General features: G+C 48.4%; 1 protein-coding gene across 1 annotated transcript in view; it reads left to right on the top strand.

Annotated features, from left to right (window-relative positions):
• LOC111959253 (uncharacterized) overlaps window positions 1-23,866 on the top strand; it is a 202,670-nt gene that overhangs the window by 75,119 nt on the left and 103,685 nt on the right. The window contains 9 exon segments of the mRNA XM_070437758.1: window positions 6,978-7,102; window positions 7,563-7,635; window positions 7,638-7,686; window positions 13,696-14,161; window positions 14,220-15,208; window positions 15,364-16,022; window positions 16,170-16,943; window positions 17,139-17,708; window positions 17,919-17,930. Coding sequence (XP_070293859.1) covers window positions 6,978-7,102; window positions 7,563-7,635; window positions 7,638-7,686; window positions 13,696-14,161; window positions 14,220-15,208; window positions 15,364-16,022; window positions 16,170-16,943; window positions 17,139-17,708; window positions 17,919-17,930 — 3,717 coding nt within the window.

The following is a 23,866-nucleotide window of genomic DNA, read 5'->3' as shown; positions in this document are numbered from 1 at the left end:
CACACCTTTCACGTCTACTTACACAAACGCACAATTTAACTACTAACTTCTAGAACACACTAAACTTGTCACGTTCTGCGTTGGTCCTTACTCAACAACTACCTCACAGTACTCTGACATTCGCCAAATAGCGAAGAACCCCTCTGTGTGACATGAACCCTTTGCTGGTGTTCAGGTCAAGTCGCCAACCCGAACGACTACGGTCCTATTTTCCAACCACTTTACACTTAAACTCAAACACACCTCCTTGTCCTTCTTCTCGTACCACAACAAGACTCTCCATCAATTGAATTACGCACTTATACAACACTCTTAATCCATGTGATATCCATCACACTACTCCAAACACTAAGGGTTCTAGCCTCTGGGGACAGCGAAGACCTTTTGAAATACTTTTAAAAAAACAGACATACTTACGATCCTCTCATGTCAACCCAAAAAGACCCAAGCGCCCCATTGGGAAGGATTTGGGTGATCTAAATTTCTCACCCTACACTTTCTTCTTCATTACACAACACGTGATCTAGGGTGTTTGGGGATCTTCAGACTTTTCTCGAGTAAATTACATTATTTCGCTTTAGTGCAGACTGATCTCTGTTTACACTTACAGGTCTGTTAATTCGCTAACAAAAGTGTAACTGTAAGTCGTTATGGGGTGTTCTGAAGTGTTACATGTGTCTGTGACGAGCACTGGTTTCATTAATCAATCTGTATGACTGTTAATACATTTTTCTTTCTAATCCACTATGGTTGCACTGTTAACCCGATTAAATTAGCCATGTAACTCGAATTTATTACCTCAATTTGCGACCAACTTCTTGAGAAAAACCCAACCCCACCGGTAATAACAAGTTGTTTACACCGACTTATATCCGCTGCACCATCATATTGAAACTTCTATGAATTATCGTACAAACCAACTAGTAAGCTAACTTACAAAAATTGAAAGTTGGAAAACATCTTAGTACCCCTACACATGGTACCTCAAGTCTCTCTCCATCACACCTTCCTTTGATCTAGACAAAACTTACTCACTTAACCACATGTCAACTTAGGAAGCACAACTGATTGAACCAAGGTAAATTTATCACAACTCTCACTACGTTGGTCTCTGCTACAATCGAGAAATAACACACATACTCAGGTGGAACATTTATACTACTGGCACTTAGCAACGACTACACCCCAAATAAGGCGAGTCTGGTTACTTGCAGGTGAGATCTGTACCATATTAGCCACTTCTTCAGAGTACTTCCTATGCTTACTTTCCTTGGCTATGTATTTGGTCAAGATCATTTGAAAATGCTAACGGCAGGTAACTTGCTTTCCACAATCTAGGGCTCAGCATGTTTCAGACGTTCGAGCATTTCTACAAACCCCACACACAAGTGCAGTACTTCAGGTAAGTGCAGCTCAAATCCAGGAATGGCACATTTATCAATGCGAGCTGTGGACAGAGAAGGTTTGCTGTGTAATGTTGCAGCCGATAGTGATCCCATTTGAGCATCAGGAGCACTAAGCAGGAGACAAGGCCCGTAACGTTCACGCGCCACGATGTGGAGGATCGGCCGTAGGAGGGCACAACCCCAGCAGCAGGACCGGCCATAACCAGTCTGTCCCAACCACATTACTTCCGCCTTTGGACTTGACCAAGGAGGGGCAAGCGAAGCGATTGCCTCCACTCCCATGATTGCGACACACACCAATCTGACCTAAAACATCTGACCCGTCTCAGCAAGCTGCCAAAAACATTTGTGCATGTGAGTCACTCTGCTTCATTCATCTGTCCCAACCACTACACGGACTTTCAAGACAATACTCAGACTCCCATGAGGGATGGTAATCTGAGGGACTACTTCTCGACGTCCACGAAGGTGGGGGGTTGTGCTTACAGCCCAACACGTTGCCAGGACTTTGTTACATTCTGTTCTCTTTTTTTTCGTCTCCCAACTCTTTGGGGGGGGGGCATCTTTGCCAAGCATGAAATCCTTACCTAAGAATTTGGCAAATGTCGCACACTACTAAAAACAACTACACAACCGTCGCCGCCCTGTGCTCTATTCAACAGATGAAGCAGGTTATCACACTGAGCACGATTGACAGAGTCTGGAGACTGAGCGTGTAGACTGTTCTGCTGCCTGCAACATCCCTCAGCATGACCGGTTTGGCGGTGGGTCAGTCTCATGGTGTGGTGGGCATTTCTTTGGGGGGACCGCAACAGACCCTCATGGGCTCGCCAGAGGTAGCCTGACCTGCATTTAGGCTTACGCCCACGACGACAAGATGCAGACTTTCATCAGCACCCTTAGACGTGAGAGAATGACATACAAAGACTGGTGCGAGTTGGCCCTAAGGGTTCCTCCTAATAGCAAAGACAATCTAGAACCCACCTCATTGTAGGCCTAAGGGTGTGATCAGCTTTTCCCTTTGCACGAGGAAGGACATTGTATCAAAAAGCTTAATGGATAAGAGGCGCCCGTAATCCCCGACTGAATACAATCTGAAGCACAATCTGGGACATCAATGTGTCTCGCTCCAATACCACCAACGCCACGTTTGCACAACATTGAGAGACGGATGTCACAAGTAAGAGTTGGCGGATGCTTTAGTCCGAGTCTCGGGAGAGGAAGATCAACTTTCACGATGAGATACCCCACCACTACCTTTACTTATTGACAACCACAGCCTTATCCTTCCCGGCCCTTTCCATCAGCCGAAAGATGCCAGGCGTCACTGTAGTGGAGGTATCATAACAACTTGGCACGTTGGAGGCAGAACCACATTAACTCTACTAACTCTACTGAGCTTCCTCATTTTGGGCGTTGGTTTTTTAAAGCGACAAAATTAAAAATTCTACAACTCATTCTACTTAATTCTTGTCTTACAATAAAGTGTGGCTGTCCTCGTCATCATCCCCAACCGTACTACTACTAATACACTTACTACCTGCTATTCTATTCCAAAGTGTGGATCTCATTCCACTCTTATTTTTAATTTGACTTTTGCGTTATGTGGACTCAAACTATTCCCCAGACCATACCATGGGTTTGATAAATGTTTGCCTAATTCACCATTGATGCATTTGATTGGGAACCGTCGCGTCGTGAGGAATTTTTATGTTTGGGGTTGTCAGACAGTTCAACTATGGTAGAAGAAAACCAGCATGTCCTCATATTGACTCACAACCACTTACATTATACTTACAGATAGCCTAAAACTTAACTTCACAAATATTAAATATGATATACATTGGATCATACTGGTTTTCCCTTCACTATGTCTCTCCACAAGACCAATATCAAATTCACTCTCACGTCATTGTAGGACAGATCACAAATAAATGCTTTTCTCCCCCCGAAGGCATGGTTAATGATTTATTCGTATTTCCATGGAAATCTACTCAGACTTAACTACAAACGTCTCTCTGTCCCAACACTACTATACTACAAAAAATCAAACAGCTGTTTGTCTCGTCTTGTTCCCAACACCCACTACTGACTTACTCCACAAACGTTCTTCGGTCTTCCCAACCACTACTATACCATACCTGTGTCCTCTCTGTCCCAAGCATCTATCTACTACCACACACTGTTCCTCTCTGTCCCAACCATACTAGTAACCTACACAGTTTGAACCTATGTACTACTGCTACTACTACTCTGTGTCCCTCTGGGAAGCATTAACAATTAAGAATGGCTACTTTGGAAGAATCTCAAACACAAAAAAAATAGTGCTCAACACTATTTTGGTTTCTACATTATTCCATATGTGTTGATGTCTTCACTATTATTTCACAATGTAAAATAGTAAAAATAAAGAAATACCCTTGAATGAGTAGGTTGTTCATAAAACTTTTGACTGTATGTACATGGGCCTAAAGAGGAAGTCAAACATACGCACACACAACACACACACACACACACTAACACACACACACACAACACACACACCACACACACACACACACACACACACACACACACACACACACACACCACACACACACACACACACACACACACACACACACACAACACACACACAACACACACAACACACACACACACACACACACCAACACACACAAGCGATATACACTTGCACTGAGTGTACAAAACATTAAGAACACCTGCTCTTTCCACGTCATAGACTGACCAGGGGAATCTAGGTGAAAGCTATTATCCCTTATTGATGCCACCTGTTAAATCCACTTCAATCAGTGTAGGTGAAGGGGAGGAGACAGGTTTTGAATGATTTTTAAGCCTTGAGACAATTGAGACATGGATTGTGTATGTCTGCCATTCAGAGGGTGAATGGGTAAAACAGAATATTTAAGTTCCTTTGAACAGGGTATGGTAGTAGGTGGCAGGCGCACAGGTTTGCGTCAAGAACTGTAATACTGTTGGGTTTTTCACGCTCAATAGTTTCCCGTCTCTATCAAGAATTGTCCACCACCCAAAGGACATCCAGCCAACTTGACACAACAGTGCGAAGCATTGAAATCAACATTGGGCAGAATCACTGTGGAACTCGTTCGACACCTTGTAGAGTCCATGCCCTGACGAATTGAGGCTGTTCTGAGCGCAAAACGGGGGGGGGTGCAACTCATATTAGGAAGGTGTCCCTAATGTTTGGTATACTCAATGTATGTTTTGTTGTCACATAAGCACAAGCCCATACACGTACATAGATACACACACACACACATCCTCATGTCTGACAATGTGCAACTGAATAAAAAGAACAGTTAGGTTGTCATCCGTTTTTACAGTTATCCAGATGCTTTTCAGCGCTCATCATCTTGTGACGAAAATTATAACTTTATTTAGCAAATACTTCTGTGTAAACTTGACTTTAGCTTACAGTATACTCTGATATTCATGTAATTTCCCCTGTTTTGTGATTCTGACCCACTTGTCATGTTCCATAGAGCTTCGGTCATGACTCCTCCTGTGAGGCGTTTTGTGTGTGTATGTGTATGTGTTTATGTGTGGGTGTGTGTTTGCACATGCATGTGGGTGTGTGAAGGTGAGTTGCCCCCTCAGACTGACTTATAGTGGAGAACCTCACTCCAGCAGGGATTAGAGAAGGTCAACAGAGATGGGGAGAGAGAACAAGAGATGAGACAAAAAAATGTCAGAGGAAAAAAAGATGGTACAGACTTAAATGCAGAAAAAGAGGAGGGAGCGAGAGCGTGAGAGTGACAGAGAATGATAAGGAATGCCAGAAATATCTCCCTAGCCAATCCATCTTTATGCGCAGGAGATCACATGATGGATGGGACCTCAGAAGTCCAAACAGATATTACTCTACACCTCACCATAAACACACACATAAACACACACCTCAGCCCCACCTGCCTGTGACCTGTGTTGGGAGCAGACATGGGTTCAAATACTATTTCAGATATTTCAATTACTATTCAATACCTTTTTTAAAAGTTTTCAGATAACTTTTTTGTCTTCAAATAAAGGTTAATGAATCAAAAAGAAAGGAAGACCAAGGCACTCTTCATATAATTAATTAAAATGCCTTTATTAGTATGGCATGTTCAATAGAAACAAAGTTTTAATAAACCGACGCGTTTCGGCTGCATGGCCTTCGTCAGGGAATACAGAAAAAAAAGGAATACAATGTCCTCTTTTAAACAGCTTTTCCAATGCCTAATTGGAAGAGGAGTGGTTACAGAATTGATCACCTTTTAATTGTGTATAGTATTGCTCCAATCAATTCTGTAACCACTCCCTCTTCCAATTAGGGCTAATTGGAAAAGCTGTTTAAAAGAGGACATTGTATTCCTTTTTTTTCTGTATTCCCTGACGAAGGCCATGCAGCCGAAACGCATCGGTTTTTTAAAACACTAACTCCAAACATAAACAATATCCCATAACCCACAGGTGGAAAAAATGCTACTTAAGTATGATCCCCAATTAGAGACAACGATAGCCAGCTGCCTCTAATTGGGAATCATACCAAAACCCCAACATAGAAAAAACAACTTAGAACCCCACATAGAAAATATAAACTAGACTAACCCCCCTAGTTACGCCCTGACCTACTCTACCATAGAAAATAAAGTCTTTCTATGGTCAGGACGTGACACTCCCATGCACCCAGATATTTGAAAATAGCATTTGAAATAATTATTTCAAAATTATTTCAAAAACAATTTGGTCGATTATTATTATTATTATCATTTTTTTTTACAAATAACCGTTCAAATACTCAAATAAAAGTACTTGTTTTTGGCTGTCTATTTGAAAATACTAAAATACGCAGCATAGTCCCTTGCTCCCCCATGGCATCACAGCCCCTCCCCTCATCCCAAATCCCCTATAGGTGGTCTCTATCCCCTCATGCTCACATCCAGCCTCTCTATCCTCTTCCTGCTGTGGCACACTTCCATGTCACACTAGAAGTCTATGTTGCTTTAGTAACATGGCTATGTTACCCTCCTCAAGTCTCTCTTACAGTCTCTCGTACAGGGCACATACCCTATGGACTCTCCCTGTCCATTCCTATATGCACTCCACTAATTAGAATTGAGCATACCGTATAAGACTCAACTGCCTATAGTAATCAAAGCCCAAGGGACAAAAATATTCTATATTACAGTGATCGTTAGAGAGAAACACAGACGATCTATAATATATAGCTACTGTATCATTTCGGCAACCAAAACAATGGTCCCCTGTGAGTATTTGAGGGTGGAGGAGATCAGAGCAGACCATCGATCCCTTTTAGCCAGGGATAGACTGCACTGCTAGACCTTTGTCCTCTCTTAGACCTCTGTCTGTCTGTCAGTCTCCAAGACAGTCTGTTGACTTTGAAAAGGAGACTAAGGATTCTCAAGGAGACATTACACACAGAACCAACATGGCACCCATGATAATTGTGATTGGTACAGACTACGGAGACATCATTAATGTCGTGTGTGTGTTCTGTACTAACGTGTGTGTTTTGTTCTGTTGTTCCAGGTATAGATGTGTTGTCCATGCACACTATGCGTACCCAGAGGCCCAGCACCATGTTGTCTGATGTTCGACAGCTGGTCTCCAGCGGGGTCAGTCTCAACCAACGCAACAACGACGGGGTTACTTTGGTGAGTACCTCCCAGTGGAGGCTGCTGAGGGGAGGACGGCTCATAGTAATGGCTGGAACAACAGAAAATGGAATGTACAGTATTTGATTCCATTACACTTCTTCCGCTCCAGCAATTACCACAAGCACATCCTCCCCCATTAAGGTGCCTCCAACCTCCTGTGGTTCCTACCAGTACTCCTCTATTTTCTCTCTCTCTCTCTCTCTTTCTCTCTCTCTCTCTCTCTCTCTCTCTCTCTCTCTCTCTCTCTCTCTCTCCTCTCTCTCTCTCTCTCTCTCTCTCTCTTCTCTCTCTCTCTCTCTCTCTCTATTCTCTCTCTCTCTCTCTCTCTCTCTCTCTGTCTCTGCTCTCTCTCTATCTTGCTCCTCTCACTCTATTTCAATGGCTTGTATACAGGTAGATGTGTCTTTGTAATGTGTTTCTTTACCCTCTCTCTCCTTCTCTCTCCATCTCTCTCTAGCTCCACATAGCGTGTGCTAGTGGCTACAGGAGGTGGTGGTCTGTGCTGCTGGAGGACGGGGCTGACCCTCAGCCTCCGACAACGGCTATTGGACACCTCTCCACCTGGCTGCCAATATGGACAGGTACTGTATATCACTGTACATTTCACATATCCAGTCGTGTCAGATCACGGAGGGAAAGTGAACAAACTTTGTTTAGCGAAGGAACAACTTTCTAAACTGATGTTGAACCATAAAACTTACGGGAATGTATCAATAAATGGGCTAGTTTATAGACCAGTATTGGCTGGCTAGTTTATAGACCAGTATTGGCTTGGCTGTAGTTTATAGAACCAGTATTGGCTGGCTAGTTTATAGACCAGTATTGGCTGGCTAGTTATAGACCAGTATTGCTGGCTAGTTTTATAACCATATTGGCTGGCTAGTTTATAGACCAGTATTGGCTGGCTAGTTTATAGACCAGTATTGGCTGGCTAGTTTATAGACCAGATGGCTGCTAGTTTTATAGACCAGTATTGGCTGGCTAGTTTATAGACCAGTATTGGCTGCTAGTTTATAGACCAGTATTGGCGTGGCTAGTTTATAGACCAGTATGGCGGCTAGTTTATAGACCAGTATTGCTGGCTAGTTTATAGACCACTATGGCTGGCTAGTTTATAGACCAGTATTGGCTGGCTAGTTTATAGACCACTATTGGCTGGCTAGTTTATAGACCAGTATTGGCTGGCTAGTTATAGACCACTATTGCTGGCTAGTTTATAGACCAGTATTGGTCTGGCTAGTTTATAGACCAGTATTGGCTGGCTAGTTATAGACCAGTATTGGCTGGCTAGTTTATAGACCAGTATTGGCTGGCTAGTTTATAGACCAGTATTGGCTGGCTAGTTTTATAGACCAGTATTGGCTGGCTAGTTTATTAGACCAGTATTGGCTGGGCTAGTTTATAGACCAGTATTGGCTGGCTAGTTTATAGACCAGTATTGGCTGGCTAGTTATAGACCAGTATTGGCTGGCTAGTTTATAGACCAGTATTGGCTGGCTAGTTTTATTAGACCCAGTATGGGCTGCTAGGTTATAGACCAGTATTGGCTGGCTAGTTTATAACCAGTTTTGGCTGGCTAGTTTATAGACCAGTATTGGCTGGCTAGTTTATAGACCAGTATTGGCTGGCTAGTTTATAGACCAGTATTGGCTGGCTAGTTTATAGACCAGTTTTGGCTGGCTAGTTTATAGACCAGTTTTGGCTGGCTAGTTTATAGACCAGTATTGGCTGGCTAGTTTTTAGACCAGTATTGGCTGGCTAGTTTATAGACCAGTATTGGCTCCTGGCTTTTTTATTTGTTTACCTTGTCTAGTCTCATTTTGAGACCTATGGGAAGATAACTTGTATAACAGAATTCTCCTCTGTCTGTCTCTCTGCTGATGAACAGGTATTTTGGGAGCTATCGAACAGACTAGCTCAAAGTGCTGGCACGGCACTGCATGTATTCATTAATGCCTTTTAGATTAGCGATTTCATGGTGTTTCTCACAGGGAAGGAGATTGATTTCAGGATATGGATGGAGGGTGGGTGGGGAAGAGGGAGATTTGGGTAGACGGATAGGGGGCTTTGAGGGAAAGGGAAGCGATCATGTTAAAATCTTGCTGACACGGTCCAATATGTAATTACATTTCTGGGGCTGCATGGTTGGGGTGCTGACAAAGAGAATGTATTCATATTAAGAACAGTTTTTTTCCTTCTTTGTTCCTCTACTACCCCCAGGCCAGGTTTCTTCTCTATAGTGTGTTTTACAGTAAAGTCTTCCTTTCTGTTACCTCTCAACCGTCACTATCTCAAATCAAATTGTATTCGTCACATGCTTCGTAAACAACAGGTTCAGACTAACAGTGGAATGCAGAGACAAAAGACAGTATTGAAAAATAATAGCATGAGGAATAAGTTGAAAAATAATAACACGAGGAATAAGTTGAAAAATAATAACACGAGGAATAAGTTGAAAAATAATAACACGAGGTATAAAAACACAATGAGTAATGAACTTGCCTATATACACGGGGTACCAGTACCTAGTTGATATGCAGAGGTACAAGGTAATTGAGGTAGATATGTACATATAGGTAGGGATAAAGTGAATAGGCAATGGGATAGATTATAAACAGTAACAGCAGTGTATGTCAATTTTATCAATCAATTTTATTTTATATAGCCCTTCGTACATCAGCTAATATCTCGAAGTGCTGTACAGACACCCAGCCTAAAACCCCAAACAGCTAGTAATGCAGGTGTAGAAGCACGGTGGCTAGGAAAAACTCCCTAGAAAGGCCAAAACCTAGGAAGAAACCTAGCATGGTCAAATAATAATCAGGAATAAATCTCAGTTGGATCTTTCAATAGCCGATCATTAAGAGTTGAAAACAGACAGGTCGGGACAGGTAGGGGTTCCATAACCGCAGCAGAACCAGTTGAAACTGGATAGCAGCAAGCCAGGCGGACTGGGGCAGCAAGGTGTCATCATGCCCGGTAGTGCTGACGTATGGTCGCTAGGGCTCAGGTTCTCGAAGAGAAAGAGAGAATGAGAGAAATATGAGAGAGCATACGAAATTCACACAGGACACTGGATAAGACAGGAAAGTACTCCAGGTAACCAACTGACCCTAGCCCCCGACACATAAACTACTGCAGCATAAATTGGAGGCTGAGACAGGAGCGTCAGGAGACACTCGTGGCCCATCCGAAGAAACCCCCCGCCAGGGCCAAACAGGAAGGATATACCCACCCACTTTGCCAAAGCACAGCCCCCGCACCACTAGAGGGAAATCCTCAACCACAACTTACAATCCTGAGACAAGGCCGAGTATAGCCCACAAAGTTCTCCACCACAGCACAAACCAAGGGGGGGCGCCAACCCAGACAGGAAGATCACGCAGTAACTCAACCCACTCAAGTGACACACCCCTCTAGGGACGCATGAAAGAGCACAGCAAGCCAGTGACTCAGCCCCTGTAACAGGGTTAGAGGCAGAGAATCCCAGTGGAGGAGGGAAACCGGCCTGCAGAACAGCAAGGGCGTCGTTTGCTTCAGACCTTTCCGTTCACCTTCACACTCCTGGCCAGACTACACTCAATCATATGACCTACGAAGAGATAGTCTTCAGTAAAGACTTAAAGGTGAGAACCGGAGTCTGCGTCTCTCACATGGTAGGCAGACTGTTCATAAAAATGGATCTATAGGAGAAAGCCCTGCCTCCGCTGTTTGCTTAGAAATTACTAGGGACAATTAGAGGCCTGCGTCTTGTGACCGTAGCGTACGTATTGGTATGTACGGCAGGACCAACTCGGAAAGATAGGTAGGGAGCAAGCCATGTTAAGCTTTAATAGGTTAACAGTAAACCTTGAAATCAGCCCTTGCCTAACAGAAGCCAGTGAGGAAGCTAGCACTGGAGTAATATGATCAAATTTCTTGCTTCTAGTCAGGATTCTAGCAGCCGTATTTAGCACTAACTGAAGTTTATTTAGTGCTTTATCGGGTAGCCGGAAAGTTGAGCATTGCAGTAGTCTACCTAAGAGTAACAAATGCATTGATTAATTTTTCTGCATCATTTTTGGACAGAAAATTTCTGATTTTTGCCAATGTTACGTAGATGGAAAAAAGCTGTCCTTGAAACAGTCTTGATATGTTGTCAAAGAAGAGATCAGGGTCAAGAGTACGCCGAGGTCCTTCACAGTTTTATTTGAGACGACTTTACAACATCAAGATGATTGTCAGATTAAACAGAAGATCTCTTTGTTTCTTGGGACCTAGAACAAGCCTCTGTTTTGTCCTGAGTTTAAAAGTAGAACGTTTTCAGCCATCCACTTCCTTATGTCTGAAACACAGGCTCTCTAGCGAGGGCAATTTTGGGTCTTCACAATGTTTCATTGAAATGTACAGCTGTGTGTCATCCAATAGCAGTGAAGTTAACATTATGTTTCGAATAATCCCCAAGACTAAAAATATATAGTGAAAACCAATAGTGGTCCTAAAACGGAACCTTGAGGAACACCCAAAATGTCAGTTTGATTTGTCAGAGGACAGACCATTCACAGAGACAAAACTGATATCTTTCCGACAGGTAAGATCTAAACCAGGCCAGAACTTGTCCGTGTAGCACCAATTTGGGTTTCCAGTCTCTCCAAAAGAATGTGGTGACGATGGTGTCAAAGGCAGCCTAAGGTCTGTAGCACGAGGACAGATGCAGAGCCTCGGTCTGACGCCATTAAAAGGCTCATTTACCACCTTCACAAGTGCAGTCTCAGGGCTAGTGATGGGGTCTAAAACCAGACTGAAGCATTTCGTATACATTGTTTGTCTTCAGAAAGGCAGTGATGTTGCTGCGCAACAGCTTTTCTAAAATTTTTGAGAGGAATGGAAGATTCGATAATAGGCCGATTAGTTTTTATATTTTCCGGGTCAAGGTTTGGCTTTTTCAGAGAGGCTTTATCAAACTGCCACTTTGTGAGTTTGGTACAACATCCGGTGGATAGAGGCTGTTTATATGTTCAACATAGAGGGCCAGCACAGGAAGCAGGCTCCTTCAGCAGTTTTACCGTAGGAATAGGAATCACTATGCAGCTTGAAGGTTAGAGGCCAATGATTATTTTCATCATGTGTGTGAGATATAGTACTAAACACTTAAAGTGTCTCTCCCGATCCAGGCCCTCGCAAGCTGTGCAGATCAGGAACAGCTAAGCCCTGGAGGAATACCGCAGATTCAAAGAGGAGTCCGTATTTGCTTTCCTAATGGTCATGATCTTTTCCCTCAAAGAAGTTCATGAATTTATTACTGCTGAAGTGAAGCCATCCTCTCCTTGGGGCATGCTGCTTTTTAGTTAGTTTCGCAACAGTATCAAAAAGAAATTTTGGATTGTTCTTATTTCCTCGATTAAGTTGGAAAAGTAAGGATGGATCGAGCAGCAGTGAGGGCTCTTCGGTACTGGCACGGTACTGTCTTTCCAAGCTAGTCCGGAAGACTTCCAGTTTGGTGTGCGCCATTTCCGTTCCAATTTCCTGGAAGCTTGCTTCAAAGCTCGGGTATTTCTGTATACCAGGGAGCTAGTTTCTTATGAAAATGTTTTTCGTTTTTAGGGTGCAACTGCATCTAGGGTATTGCGCAAGGTTAAATTGAGTTCCTCAGTTAGGTGGTTAACTGATTTTTGTCCTCTGACGTCCTTGGGTAAGGCAGAAGGAGTCTGGAAGGGCATCAAGGAATTTTTGTGTTGTCTGAGAATTTATAGGACACGACTTTGATGCTCCTTGGTTGGGGTCTGAGCAGATTAATTTGTTGCGATTGCAAACGACTGTAATAAAATGGTGGTCCGATAGTCCAGGAATTATGTGGAAAAAACATTAAGATCTACAACCATTTATCCATGGGACAAAACTAGGTCCCAGAGTATGACCTGTGGCAGTGAGTAGGTCAGAGACATGTTGGACAAACCACTGAGTCCGATGATGGCTCCGAAGACTTTTGGAGTGGGTCTGTGGACTTCTCCATGTAATATTAAATCACCAAAAATTAGAATATGATCTGCTAATGACTACAAGGTTGATAGGAATTCAGGAAACTCAGAGAGGACCGCTGTATAGGGCCCAGGAGGCCTGTAAACCAGTAGCTATAAAAAGTGATTGAGTAGGCTGCATAGATTTTCATGACTAGAAGCTCAAAAGACGAAAACGGCATTTTTTTTTTTTGTTAAATTGAAATTTGCTATCGTAAATGTTAGCAACAACCTCCGCCTTTGCGGGATGCACGGGGGATATGGTCACTGTAGTGTAACCAGGAGGTGAGGCCTCATTTACCTACAGTATGTGATGAGTCAAAAGAGATTAGTGCAAAATGGTCAATGCAGATAGTCCCGGATAGCTATTGGTTAGCTATTTAACAACTATTTAGCAGTCTATAGCTGGGGGTAGAAGCTGTCCAGACTTGGTACAGGTCGGTACCACTTGCCGTGCGATACCCTATCCCTCTCTTCTCAAACTCCACAGTTTCTGAGTGCATACATAAGTGAAATTTGAAGTGCATAGTGACAGGGAGGGGAGAAGTAAGAGACGGATTGGAGCCCTACCTGCTGGAGCCTAACCTGCTGGAGCCTTCCCACTGGAGCCCTACCCGCTGGAGCCCTTCCACTGGAGCCCCTACCCGCTGGAGCCCTTCCCCGCTGGACCCCTACCCGCTGGAACCCTACCCGCTGGAGCCTTCCCCGCTGGAGCCCTCCCGCTGGAGCCCTTCCGCTGGAGCCCTCCCGCTGCGAGCCCCCCGCGTGGAGCCCTTCCGCGCTGGAGCCCTTCCGCTGGAGCCCTACCACGCTGGAGCCTGGCGCTGGAGCCCTTCCGCTGGACGGCCCTTCGCCGTGGGAGCCCTACCTGCTGGAGCCCTGGCGCTGGAGCCCTACCGCGCTGGACCCTTCCGCTGAGCCCCTACCTGCTGCGCTGACCCCTACCCTCCCTGGAGCCCTTCCCGCTGGACCCCTTCCCGCTGGAGCCCTACCTGCTGGAGCCTGGCGCTGGAGCCCTACCCGCTGGAGCTCTACCCGCTGGACCCCTACGCTCGCTGGGGCACCCCTACCCGCTGGAGCCCTTCCCGCTGGAGCCCTCCTTTTCGCTTGGGCTATAGCCTTCTCTTCTCTGTAACCCGCTGGAGCTTCCTGCTTGGAGCCTCCCTACTTCCTCAGTCTGGACCTCGCTGGAGTCTCCTTCCCGCTGGAGCCCTAACCTGCTGGAGCCTGGCGCTGGGCCCTACCTGTGGAGCCCTACCCCGCTGGAGCCTTCCCCTGGACCCTACCCGCTGGATAGCCCTTCCCGCTGGACCCCTTCCCCGCTGGAGCCCTCCCGCTGGAGCCCGTCCGCTGGCAGCCCTACCGCTGGAAACCTTCCCTGGAACCCTTCCCGCTGGAGCCCTACCCGCTGGACCCTCCCGCTGGAGCCCTTCCGCTGGAGCCCTCCCGCTGGAGCCTGGGCTGGAGCCCTTCCCGCTGGACCTTCCTGCGAGCCCTACCCGCTGTGGAGCCCTCCTGGGCCCTCACCGCGCTGGAGCCCTCCCGCTGACCTACCCGCTGGACCCCTACCCGCTGCCCGCGAGCCCTTCCCGCTGGAGCCCTTCCCGCTGGAGCCCTTCCCCGTGACGCCCTTTCCCGCTGGAGCCCCTTCCCGCTGGAGCCTACTGCTGGAGCCTGCGCTGGAACCTACCGCTGGAGCCCTTACCCGCTGGACTCCCTACCCGCTGAACCCTACCGCTGGAGCCTTCCCGCTGGAGGCCCTTCCGCGGAGCCTTCCCGCGGCTGGAGCCCTTCCCGCTGGAGCGCCCTACCCGCTGGAGCCCTTCCTGCTGGACCCCTTCCCGCTGGAGCCCTACCGCTGGAGCCTGGCGCTGGCAGCCCTACCCGCTGGAGTCCCTACCCGCTGGAGCCTTCGCTGGAGCCCTTCCCGCTGGAGCCCTTCCGCTGGACCCCTACCGCGCTGGAGCCCTTCCCGCGAGCCTGCGCGGAGCCTTCCCGACTGGAGCCCTACCCGCTGGAGCCGCTTTCCCGGCTGGAGCCCCTTCCCGCTGGAGGCCTTCCCGCTGGAGCCCTTCCCGCTGAAGCCCTTCCCGCTGAGCCCTTCCCGGTAGGAACCCTTCCCGCTTGGAGCCTTCCCGCTGGATCCCTTCCGCCTGGAACTCCTTCCGCTGGAGCCTACCCGCTGGAGCCCTTCCCGCTGGAGCCCTTGCCGGCTGGACGTACCCTCCCGCTGAAGCCTGGCGCTGGACCCTTCCACTGGAGCCCTCCGCTGGAGCCTCGCTACCGTCGCTGGAACCCTGGCGCTGGACCCTACCCGCTGGAGCCTTACCCCTGGAGGCCTACCCGCTGGAGCCCTTCCCGCTGGACCCTTCCCGCAGGCCTACCCGGCGAGCCCTTCCCGCTGGAGCCTTCCCGCTGGACCCCTACCGCTGGACCCTGCTGCGGAGTCCCTACCCGTGGAGCCCATTTCACTGGAGCCCTCCCGCTGGATCCGCCTTCACGCTGGACCCCTTCCCCGTGGCTGCCTACTCCGCTGGAGCCCTCCGACGGGCCCTCCCTGGAGCCCTACCCCGCTGGAGCCCTACCCGCCTGGAGCCCTTCGCCACTGGAGCCCTTCCCGCTGGACCCCTTCACGGCTGGAACCTTCCCCTGGAGCCTGCGCTGGAGCCCTTCCCGCTGGAGACCTACCCGCTGGAGCCCTACCGCCTGGACCTACCCGCTGGAGCCTGGCCTGGAGCCCTTCCCGCTGAGCCCCTGTGCCCGCTGGAGCCCTACCCTCTGGAGCCCCTTCCCGCTGGACCCTCTACCCGCTGGGCCGCTGGATAGCCTCCCTTCCCGCTGGAGCCCGCCTCGCCCTCGCTGGAGCACCTTCCGGCTGAGCCCTTCCCGCTGGACCCCTTACCCCTGCTGGAACCGTTCCCGTATGCCTGAGCCCTGGAGCCCTCCTGCTGGACCCTACCCTGAGCCCTCCCGCTGGAACCCCTTCCGCTGGACCCTCCCGCGGACCCTACCCGCTGGAACCCTTCCCGCTGGAGCCCTTACCCGCTGACCCCTACGCTGCTGAGAAGCCTTCCCCTGGAGCTCCCGCTGGAAGCCACCTGCTGAGCCTGCCTGGAGCCCTACCCGCTGGAGCCTACCTCTCGGAGCCCTTCCGCTGGCCCCCTTCCCTGGAGCCTCCTATCCCGCTGGAGCCTCCCGCCTGGAGACCCTTTCCGTGGTCTCTTACCACGCTGGACCCTACCGCGCTGGCGCCCTATCCGCTGGAGCCCTACCGCTGAAGCCCTTTCCCGCTGGAGCCCTTCCCTGGACCCCACCGTGGAGCCCTACCCGCGTGGAGCCCCTACCCGCTGAGCCCTTTCGTGGACCCTACCCGCTGGACCCTTCCCGATGGACCCTTCCGCTGGAGCCCTTCCGCTGGAGCCCTACCCGCTGGAGCCCTACTACTGGAGCCCCCCTACTGGAGCCCTTCCCGCTGGAGCCCTTCCCTCTGGACCCCTTCCCGGCTGGAGCCCTACCCCGTGGAGCCCTACCTACTGGAGCCACTAACCTACTGAGCCCTACCTACTGGAGCCCTTCCCGCTGGAGCCCTTCCTGCTGGAGCCCTTTCCGCTGGACCCTACCCCGCTGGACCCCTCCCCGATGGACCCCTTCCGCTGGAGCCTGCCCTGCTGGAGGCCTATCCCGCTGGAGCCCTCTACTGGACCTACTACTGGACCCTTCCCGCTGGCGCCTTCCCTCTGAGCCCCTTCCGCTGGAGCCCTACCGCTGGAGCCCTACCTCTGGAGCCCACCTACTGGAGCCCTACCGTACTGGACGCCCTTCCCGCTGGAGCCCCTTCCCGCGTGAATGCCCTTTCCGCGGCCCCTTCCCCGTGGACCCCTATCCCCGCTGGAGCCTTTCCCGCGGAGCCTAACTGCTGAGCCCTACCTACTGGAGCCCTACCTACTGGAGCCTACCCTACTGGAGCCTTCCGCTGGAGCCCTTCCGCTGGACCCCTTTTCGCTGGACCCCTTCCCGCTGGACCCTACCCGCTGGAGCTCTTCCGCTGGAGCCCTACCTGCTGGAGCTTCCGCTGGACCCCTACCGCCTGGAGCCCTTCCCGATGGACCCATTCCCGCTCGAGCCTTTCCGCTGGAGCCCTTCCCGCTGGAGCCCTACCCGGAGCCCTACCTACTGGAAGCCTACCTCTGGAGCCCTCCTGCTGAGCCTTCCCTCTGGACCCCTTCCCGCTGGACCCCTACCCGCTGGAGCCCTACCCGCTGGAGCCCTACGCCTGCTGGCCCTTCCCGCTGGAAGCCCTTCCCACTGGAGCGCCTACCCGCTGGAGCCCTACTGCTGGAGCCCTACCGCTGGAGCCCTACCCGCTGGACCCCTTCCCTTGGACCCCTACCCGCTGGAGCCCTTCCCGCTGGAGCCCTACCGCGGACCCTACCGTCGTGGGCCTTCCCGCTTGGGAGCCCTTCCCGCTGGAGCCCTACCTGCTGGAGCCCTTCCCGCTGGACCCCTTCCCGCTGGACCCCTTCCCGCTGGAGCCCTTCCCGCTGGAGCCCTACCCGCTGGAGCCTGGCGCTGGCACTCTGCATACCAACTACACACTGACACATACTGTATACTTGCAGCATTGTCACTCACTTTAGCATCAACAGGCACATTCAGAGAGAAGGGAACAGCCTCATCTCTGCAACGCTTTATATTACAAGTATGTTACATAATTAGACTAGGTAAACTAATTAAAAACTCAAAAGGATGTAAAACTGTACCCTATAAGTACCGTTGTGTTTCATGCGTCTCTTAATTCCACCTCTACTCCCCATTAGTACTGAACGGAGGTCAGTAGTATTCGGTTGTTTACGGGTCATACTGTTGCTAGGTGCTGTTTGCTTGAGTCACAGTAACATTAGCTCATACTGTAGCCGGTATTTCACTGGCACACGTAATAGGTTAATATTTCACTATCCTGGGTAAATGACTCCCATGGACTGTAGCCTATTACTGTTACTTATTAGTCTTCTATTTCTCCTTCACTCACTTTCACATCTCCCTGACATTTTCCTGGTTCAATCTGACATTTGACCCCAGCCAGGGGGTCACTACTGTGGCGATAGTGACATGATGGGGGTGCATTTATAAAGTGTTGAGTGGAGTATGTGAGGGTATACCTTGTGGACATACTGTGGCCTGTAACCTGGCCAGCTGTTACCAATGTGAATCCAGGTTACACTGTGGTAGAATATTCTAGAATAGTCACTCTCTATACTTTACTCCAAAACTGATTTTATAGCATGATAGCAATAAATAGATAGAATGAGAGCGAGAGAGAGAGAGAGGTATATCCATATCCTCTCTAGACAGACCATAAGTAATGTGTTTAATAAAAGACACACTCTCATGTACCTCTGACCTCTAGTAGTGCAGAGCGGGAGTAGAGGAGGATGTAATGTAGCAAGTAAATATAGCACAGAGCTATGATGCATACTCTAATACTGGAGTTTGCTAACTTTTTCACCTGACCCCCACAACAACAACAAAAAATGAAATAAAAACAGTTTAGCTGACATGGGCATTTGATAGTTGATCTGGACATTTCTGAACGGTTATAAATAGCTCTCTAAGGTATGTAATGACTAATATGACAAGAGGAACTGATGATGCACTACCCAATTTCTAAATTGCACCTTGCATTATATTATAACAACTTTCAAGAGTAAGTTTGATGCCGGACTGAGTTCCTAGGGGGCACACCCCACAGTTTGGGGACCCCTGCTCTAACAGACCAGTGTCATACTGATGCATGGCCATGTCTGAGATCTTAGTCATTTTCATCTCATTGTGATGTGCTTGTGTGTGCGTGCATGCGTGTATTTGTGGATCAGGCATTGACAGACAATCTCTCACATGCTGCCTCGGGCATGCCATCCATTGGCATGTCTCACCACAAATCAACAATCACACACATTACCCACATTACATACATTACACACATCACAGACATTACACGCATCACACACATTACACACATCACAGACATTACACGCATCACACACATTACACACATTACACCTACTTCATATAACACACACATACACAAATCACAGATCACACATCTCTAACATCACATATCACACAGGTGTTGCTAGTCGCAACCCTGGGGGAGAGAAGAAGGAGAGGGAGAAAAGAGGGAGGGAGGAGGAAAAAAGAGAGGGGTGGAGATTAATAGGCTTTGTGAGAGACAGAGAGAGAGACAGATAAACTGACATATCTATTGGGTGAAATGCCACAGTGTTCCAACACAGTAGCAAGATTTGTGACCTGTTGCCACAATAAAAAAGGGCAACAAGCGAAGAACAAGCAACATTGTAAATACAACCCATATTTATGTTGATTTATTTTCCCTTTTGTACTTTAACTATTTGCACATCGTTACAACACTGTATACAGTATAGCCATAACATGACATTTGAAATGTTTCTATTCCTTTGGAACTTTTGTGAGTGTAATGTTCACTGTTTATTTTTTATTGTTTATTTCACTTTTGTTTATTATCTATTTCACTTGCTTTGGCATGTAAACATGCCGAAGCAGAGTGAGAGGGAGACATAGAGAGAGAGAGAGACGGAGAGAGAGAGGGAGAGAGGGAGACAGAGAGACAGAGAGACAGAGAGACAGAGACACAGAGAGAGAGACAGAGAGACAAAGACAGAGAGAGAGAGACAGAGAGAAAGACAGACAGAGAGAAAGACAGACAGAGAGACAAAGACAGAGAGAGGGACAGAGAGAGAGAGACCACAACCACACACACACAGTCTGTGTGTCTCCGACCACTACTTGTATCCTTTTCCCTCGCTCTCATCCAACACTTCCCACACTGCCCACTCGGATGGTATCGGCCGTCCCAACTTCGCTCTCTCTCCCCCGCTACTCTCTCCTCTTCCATCCTATCATCTCTTCCTCTGCTCAAACCTTCTCCAACCTATTCCTGATTCTGCCTCCTCAACCCTCCTCTCCTCCCTTTCTGCATCCTTTAACTCTCTATGTCCCTATCCTCCAGGCCGGCTCGGTCCTCCCTCCTGCTCCGTGGCTCGACGACTCATTGCGAGCTCACAGAACAGGGCTCGGGCACCGAGCGGAATGGAGGAAACTCGCCTCCCTGCGACCTGGCATCCTTTCACTCCTCCTCTCTACATTCTCCTCTTCGTTTCTGCTGCTAAAGCCACTTTCTACCACTCTAAATTCCAAGCTCTAAATTCCACTCTAAAATCTGCCTCTAACCCTAGAAGCTCTTTGCCACCTCTCCTCCCTCCTGAATCCTCCTCCCCCCCCCCCCCCTCCTCCCTCTCTGGGATGACTTCGTCAACCATTTTGAAAAGAAGGTCGACGACATCCGATCCTCGTTTGCTAAGTCAAACAACACCGCTGGTTCTGCTCACACTGCCTACCCTGTGCTTTGACCTCTTTCTCCCTCTCTCTCCAGATAAATCTCGCGTCTTGTGACGGCCGGCCGCCCAACAACCTGCCCGCTTGACCCTATCCCCTCCTCTCTTCTCCAGACCATTCCGGAGACCTTCTCCTTACCTCACCTCGCTCTCACTCATCCTTGACCGCTGGTACGTCCCTTCCGCTTCAAGAGAGCGAGAGTTGCACCCCTTCTGAAAAAACCTACACTCGATCCTCCGATGTCAACAACTACAGACCAGTATCCTTCTTTCTTTTCTCTCCAAAACTCTTGAACGTGCCGTCCTTGGCCAGCTCTCCTGCTATCTCTCTCAGAATGACTTCTTGATCCAAATCAGTCAGGTTTCAAGACTAGTCATCATGAGACTGCTCTTCTCTGTGTCACGGAGGCGCTCCGCACTGCTAAAGCTAACTCTCTCTCCTCTGCTCTCATCCTTCTAGACCTATCGGCTGCCTTTGATACTGTGAACCATCAGATCTCCTCTCCACCTCTCCGAGTTGGGCATCTCCGGCGCGGCCCACGCTTGGATTGCGTCCTACCTGACAGGTCGCTCCTACCAGGTGGCGTGGCGAGAATCTGTCTCCGCACCACGTGCTTCTACCACTGGTGTCCCAGGGCTCTGTTCTGGCCTCTCCTATTCTCGCTATACACCAAGTCACTTGGCTCTGTCATTCCTCACATGGTCTTCTCCTATCATTGCTATGCAGACGACACACAATTATCTCTCCCTTTCCCCCTTCTGATAACCAGGTGGCGAATCGCATCTCTGCATGTCTGGCAGACATATCAGTGTGGATGACGGATCACCACCTCAAGCTGAACCTCGGCAGACGGAGCTGCTCTTCCTCCGGGAAGGACTGCCCGTTCCATGATCTCGCCATCACTGTTGACAACTCCATTGTGTCCTCTCCAGAGTGCTAAGAACCTTGGCGTGATCCTGGACAACACCTGTCGTTCTCAACTAACATCAAGGCGGTGACCCGTTCCTGTAGGTTCATGCTCTACAACATTCGCAGGTACGACCCTGCCTCACACAGGAAGCGGCGCAGGTCTAATCCAGGCACTTGTCATCTCCCGTCTGGATTACTGCAACTCGCTGTTGGCTGGGCTCCCTGCCTGTGCCATTAAACCCCTACAACTCATCCAGAACGCTGCAGCCCGTCTGGTGTTCAACCTTCCAAGTTCTCTCACGTCACCCGCTCCTCGCTCTCTCCACTGGCTTCCAGTTGAAGCTCGCATCCGCTACAAGACCATGGTGCTTGCCTACGGAGCTGTGAGGGGAACGGCACCTCCGTACCTTCAGGCTCTGATCAGCGCTACACCCAAAACAAGGGCACTGCGTTCATCCACCTCTGGCCTGCTCGCCTCCCTACCTCTGAGGAAGTACAGCTCCCGCTCAGCCCAGTCAAAACTGTTCGCTGCTCTGGCACCCAATGGTGGAACAACTCCCCACGACGCCAGGTCAGCGAGTCAATCACCACCTTCCGGAAACACCTGAAACCCCACCTCTTTAAGGAATACCTAGGATAGGATAAAGTAATCCTTCTAACCACCCCCCCTTAAAAGAGTTAGATGCACTATTGTAAAGTGGTTGTTCCACTGGATATCATAAGGTGAATGCACCAACTTGTAAGTCGCTCTGGATAAGAGCGTCTGCTAAATGACTTAAATGTAATGTAAATGTAAATGTCTTGTGGAAATGAATTGGTTAGGTTGTGTGTGTTGGTTCCGTTTTATCAGAGTGATCACTAGAACAGTAGGCTAGGCAGACACAGGTCAACTGGACCAATCAAAATACATTATTTATTTCAATACCACATGCTTAATTGAGTGTGTGGTGTGTGTATGCATGTGGTTATACCTGAGGCTTGTCTTGGTTGCAGTTCAGGAGAGTTGGGTCTGCTCTGTGCTTCAGCAGCTGGCTAACGATGCTTGTCTGCAGGGAGACGGACAGACAGAGACACACACCTTCATTATTTCAAGAAAAATAAAAAAGACATGGAACTGCATTGAATCACATGTTGCATCCCTTCCTCCCCAAATGTCCTTGCTGTGGCCCATTCTACAAAAACAGTTGTCTGATATGTAGCTGTCATCATCTCCTCTCGCCCCAGTCCTACCCTTCCGTCTTTCTGCCTCAGATTTCTTTATGTTCCTCTGTTGCCGTATATAGTTACTTATGTCACTACAAGCCTATTACTCTTTCCACCCATTTCTCTCTGTCTCTGTCTCTCTGTCTCTCTGTCTCTCTCTCTCTCTCTCTCTTCTCTCTGTCTCTCGTCTCTCTGTCTCTCTCTCTCTCTCTCTCTCCTCTCTCTCTCTCTCTCTCTCTCTCTCTCTCTCTCTCTCTCTCTCTCTCTCTCTCCTCTCTCTCTCCTCTCTCTTCTCTCTCTCCTCTCTCTCTCTCAATTTTCAATTCAATTCAATTCAATTGACTTTATTGACATGGCAAGTTCATTATTACTTACATTGTCAAAGTATACATATCGAAAAATAAAAAAAAATATATATGTATATAATACAAAATATATATATATATTTATATATAAATAAATGGTGGGACCAACAGCATAATAATAGTAGTAGTGGACAAGGGATTACCATTAACAACAACTACAACAACAATATTAATCAGAACAACATACATTAAATCAATGGTAGTAGACCAGTGTCAATATGACTTGAGAAGACATATGGCCTGGTATGAAAGACAAAACAAAACTAAGCTAAATGGGAAATATTATCCATTACTTTGCATTTTTCATTGGCTGTCCCTCAGGTTGGCGGCAGGAGGCACATTTAGGCTTTTCACCCAATAAATATTTGATTTTTTCTTCATTTTATAGTTTCAAATTCTTTGTATTGAGTTATAATTTTGGGAAAGAAATATGCTCTTAGGTCTGAGTATTTGTCACAGTGTAGTAGGAATGCACCTCTGTCTCTACCTCTCCCCTGGAGCAGAGTGAGCACAGCCTGTCCTCTCTGGGCAGCCAGGTTTGTCTGTGACGACCGGTCTCTAAGCAGACTGTGCTCCTGAGTCTGTACCTAGTCAATGTTTTCCTCAGTTTTCTATCAGTCACAGTGGTCAGATAGTCTGCCACCATGTACTGTCTGTTAGAGCCAAATAGCATTGAAGTTTACTTAGATTTTTTGTGGTGTCTTTCCAATAGGTTATATATTTTTCTTTTTGTTTTGTGATGATTTGGTTGGGCCAGATTTTCTGAGGGCTGTCCCGAGGCTCTATGGGGTGGTTTGGGTTGGTGAACTGAGCCTCAGACCAGCTGGCTGAGGGGACTCATCTCTGGTTCATGC

This window comes from Salvelinus sp. IW2-2015, linkage group LG36 (genome assembly GCF_002910315.2).
Source record: "Salvelinus sp. IW2-2015 linkage group LG36, ASM291031v2, whole genome shotgun sequence".
NCBI classification, from domain to species: Eukaryota; Metazoa; Chordata; class Actinopteri; order Salmoniformes; family Salmonidae; genus Salvelinus; species Salvelinus sp. IW2-2015.
This window is presented reverse-complemented; position numbering and strand designations above follow the sequence as displayed.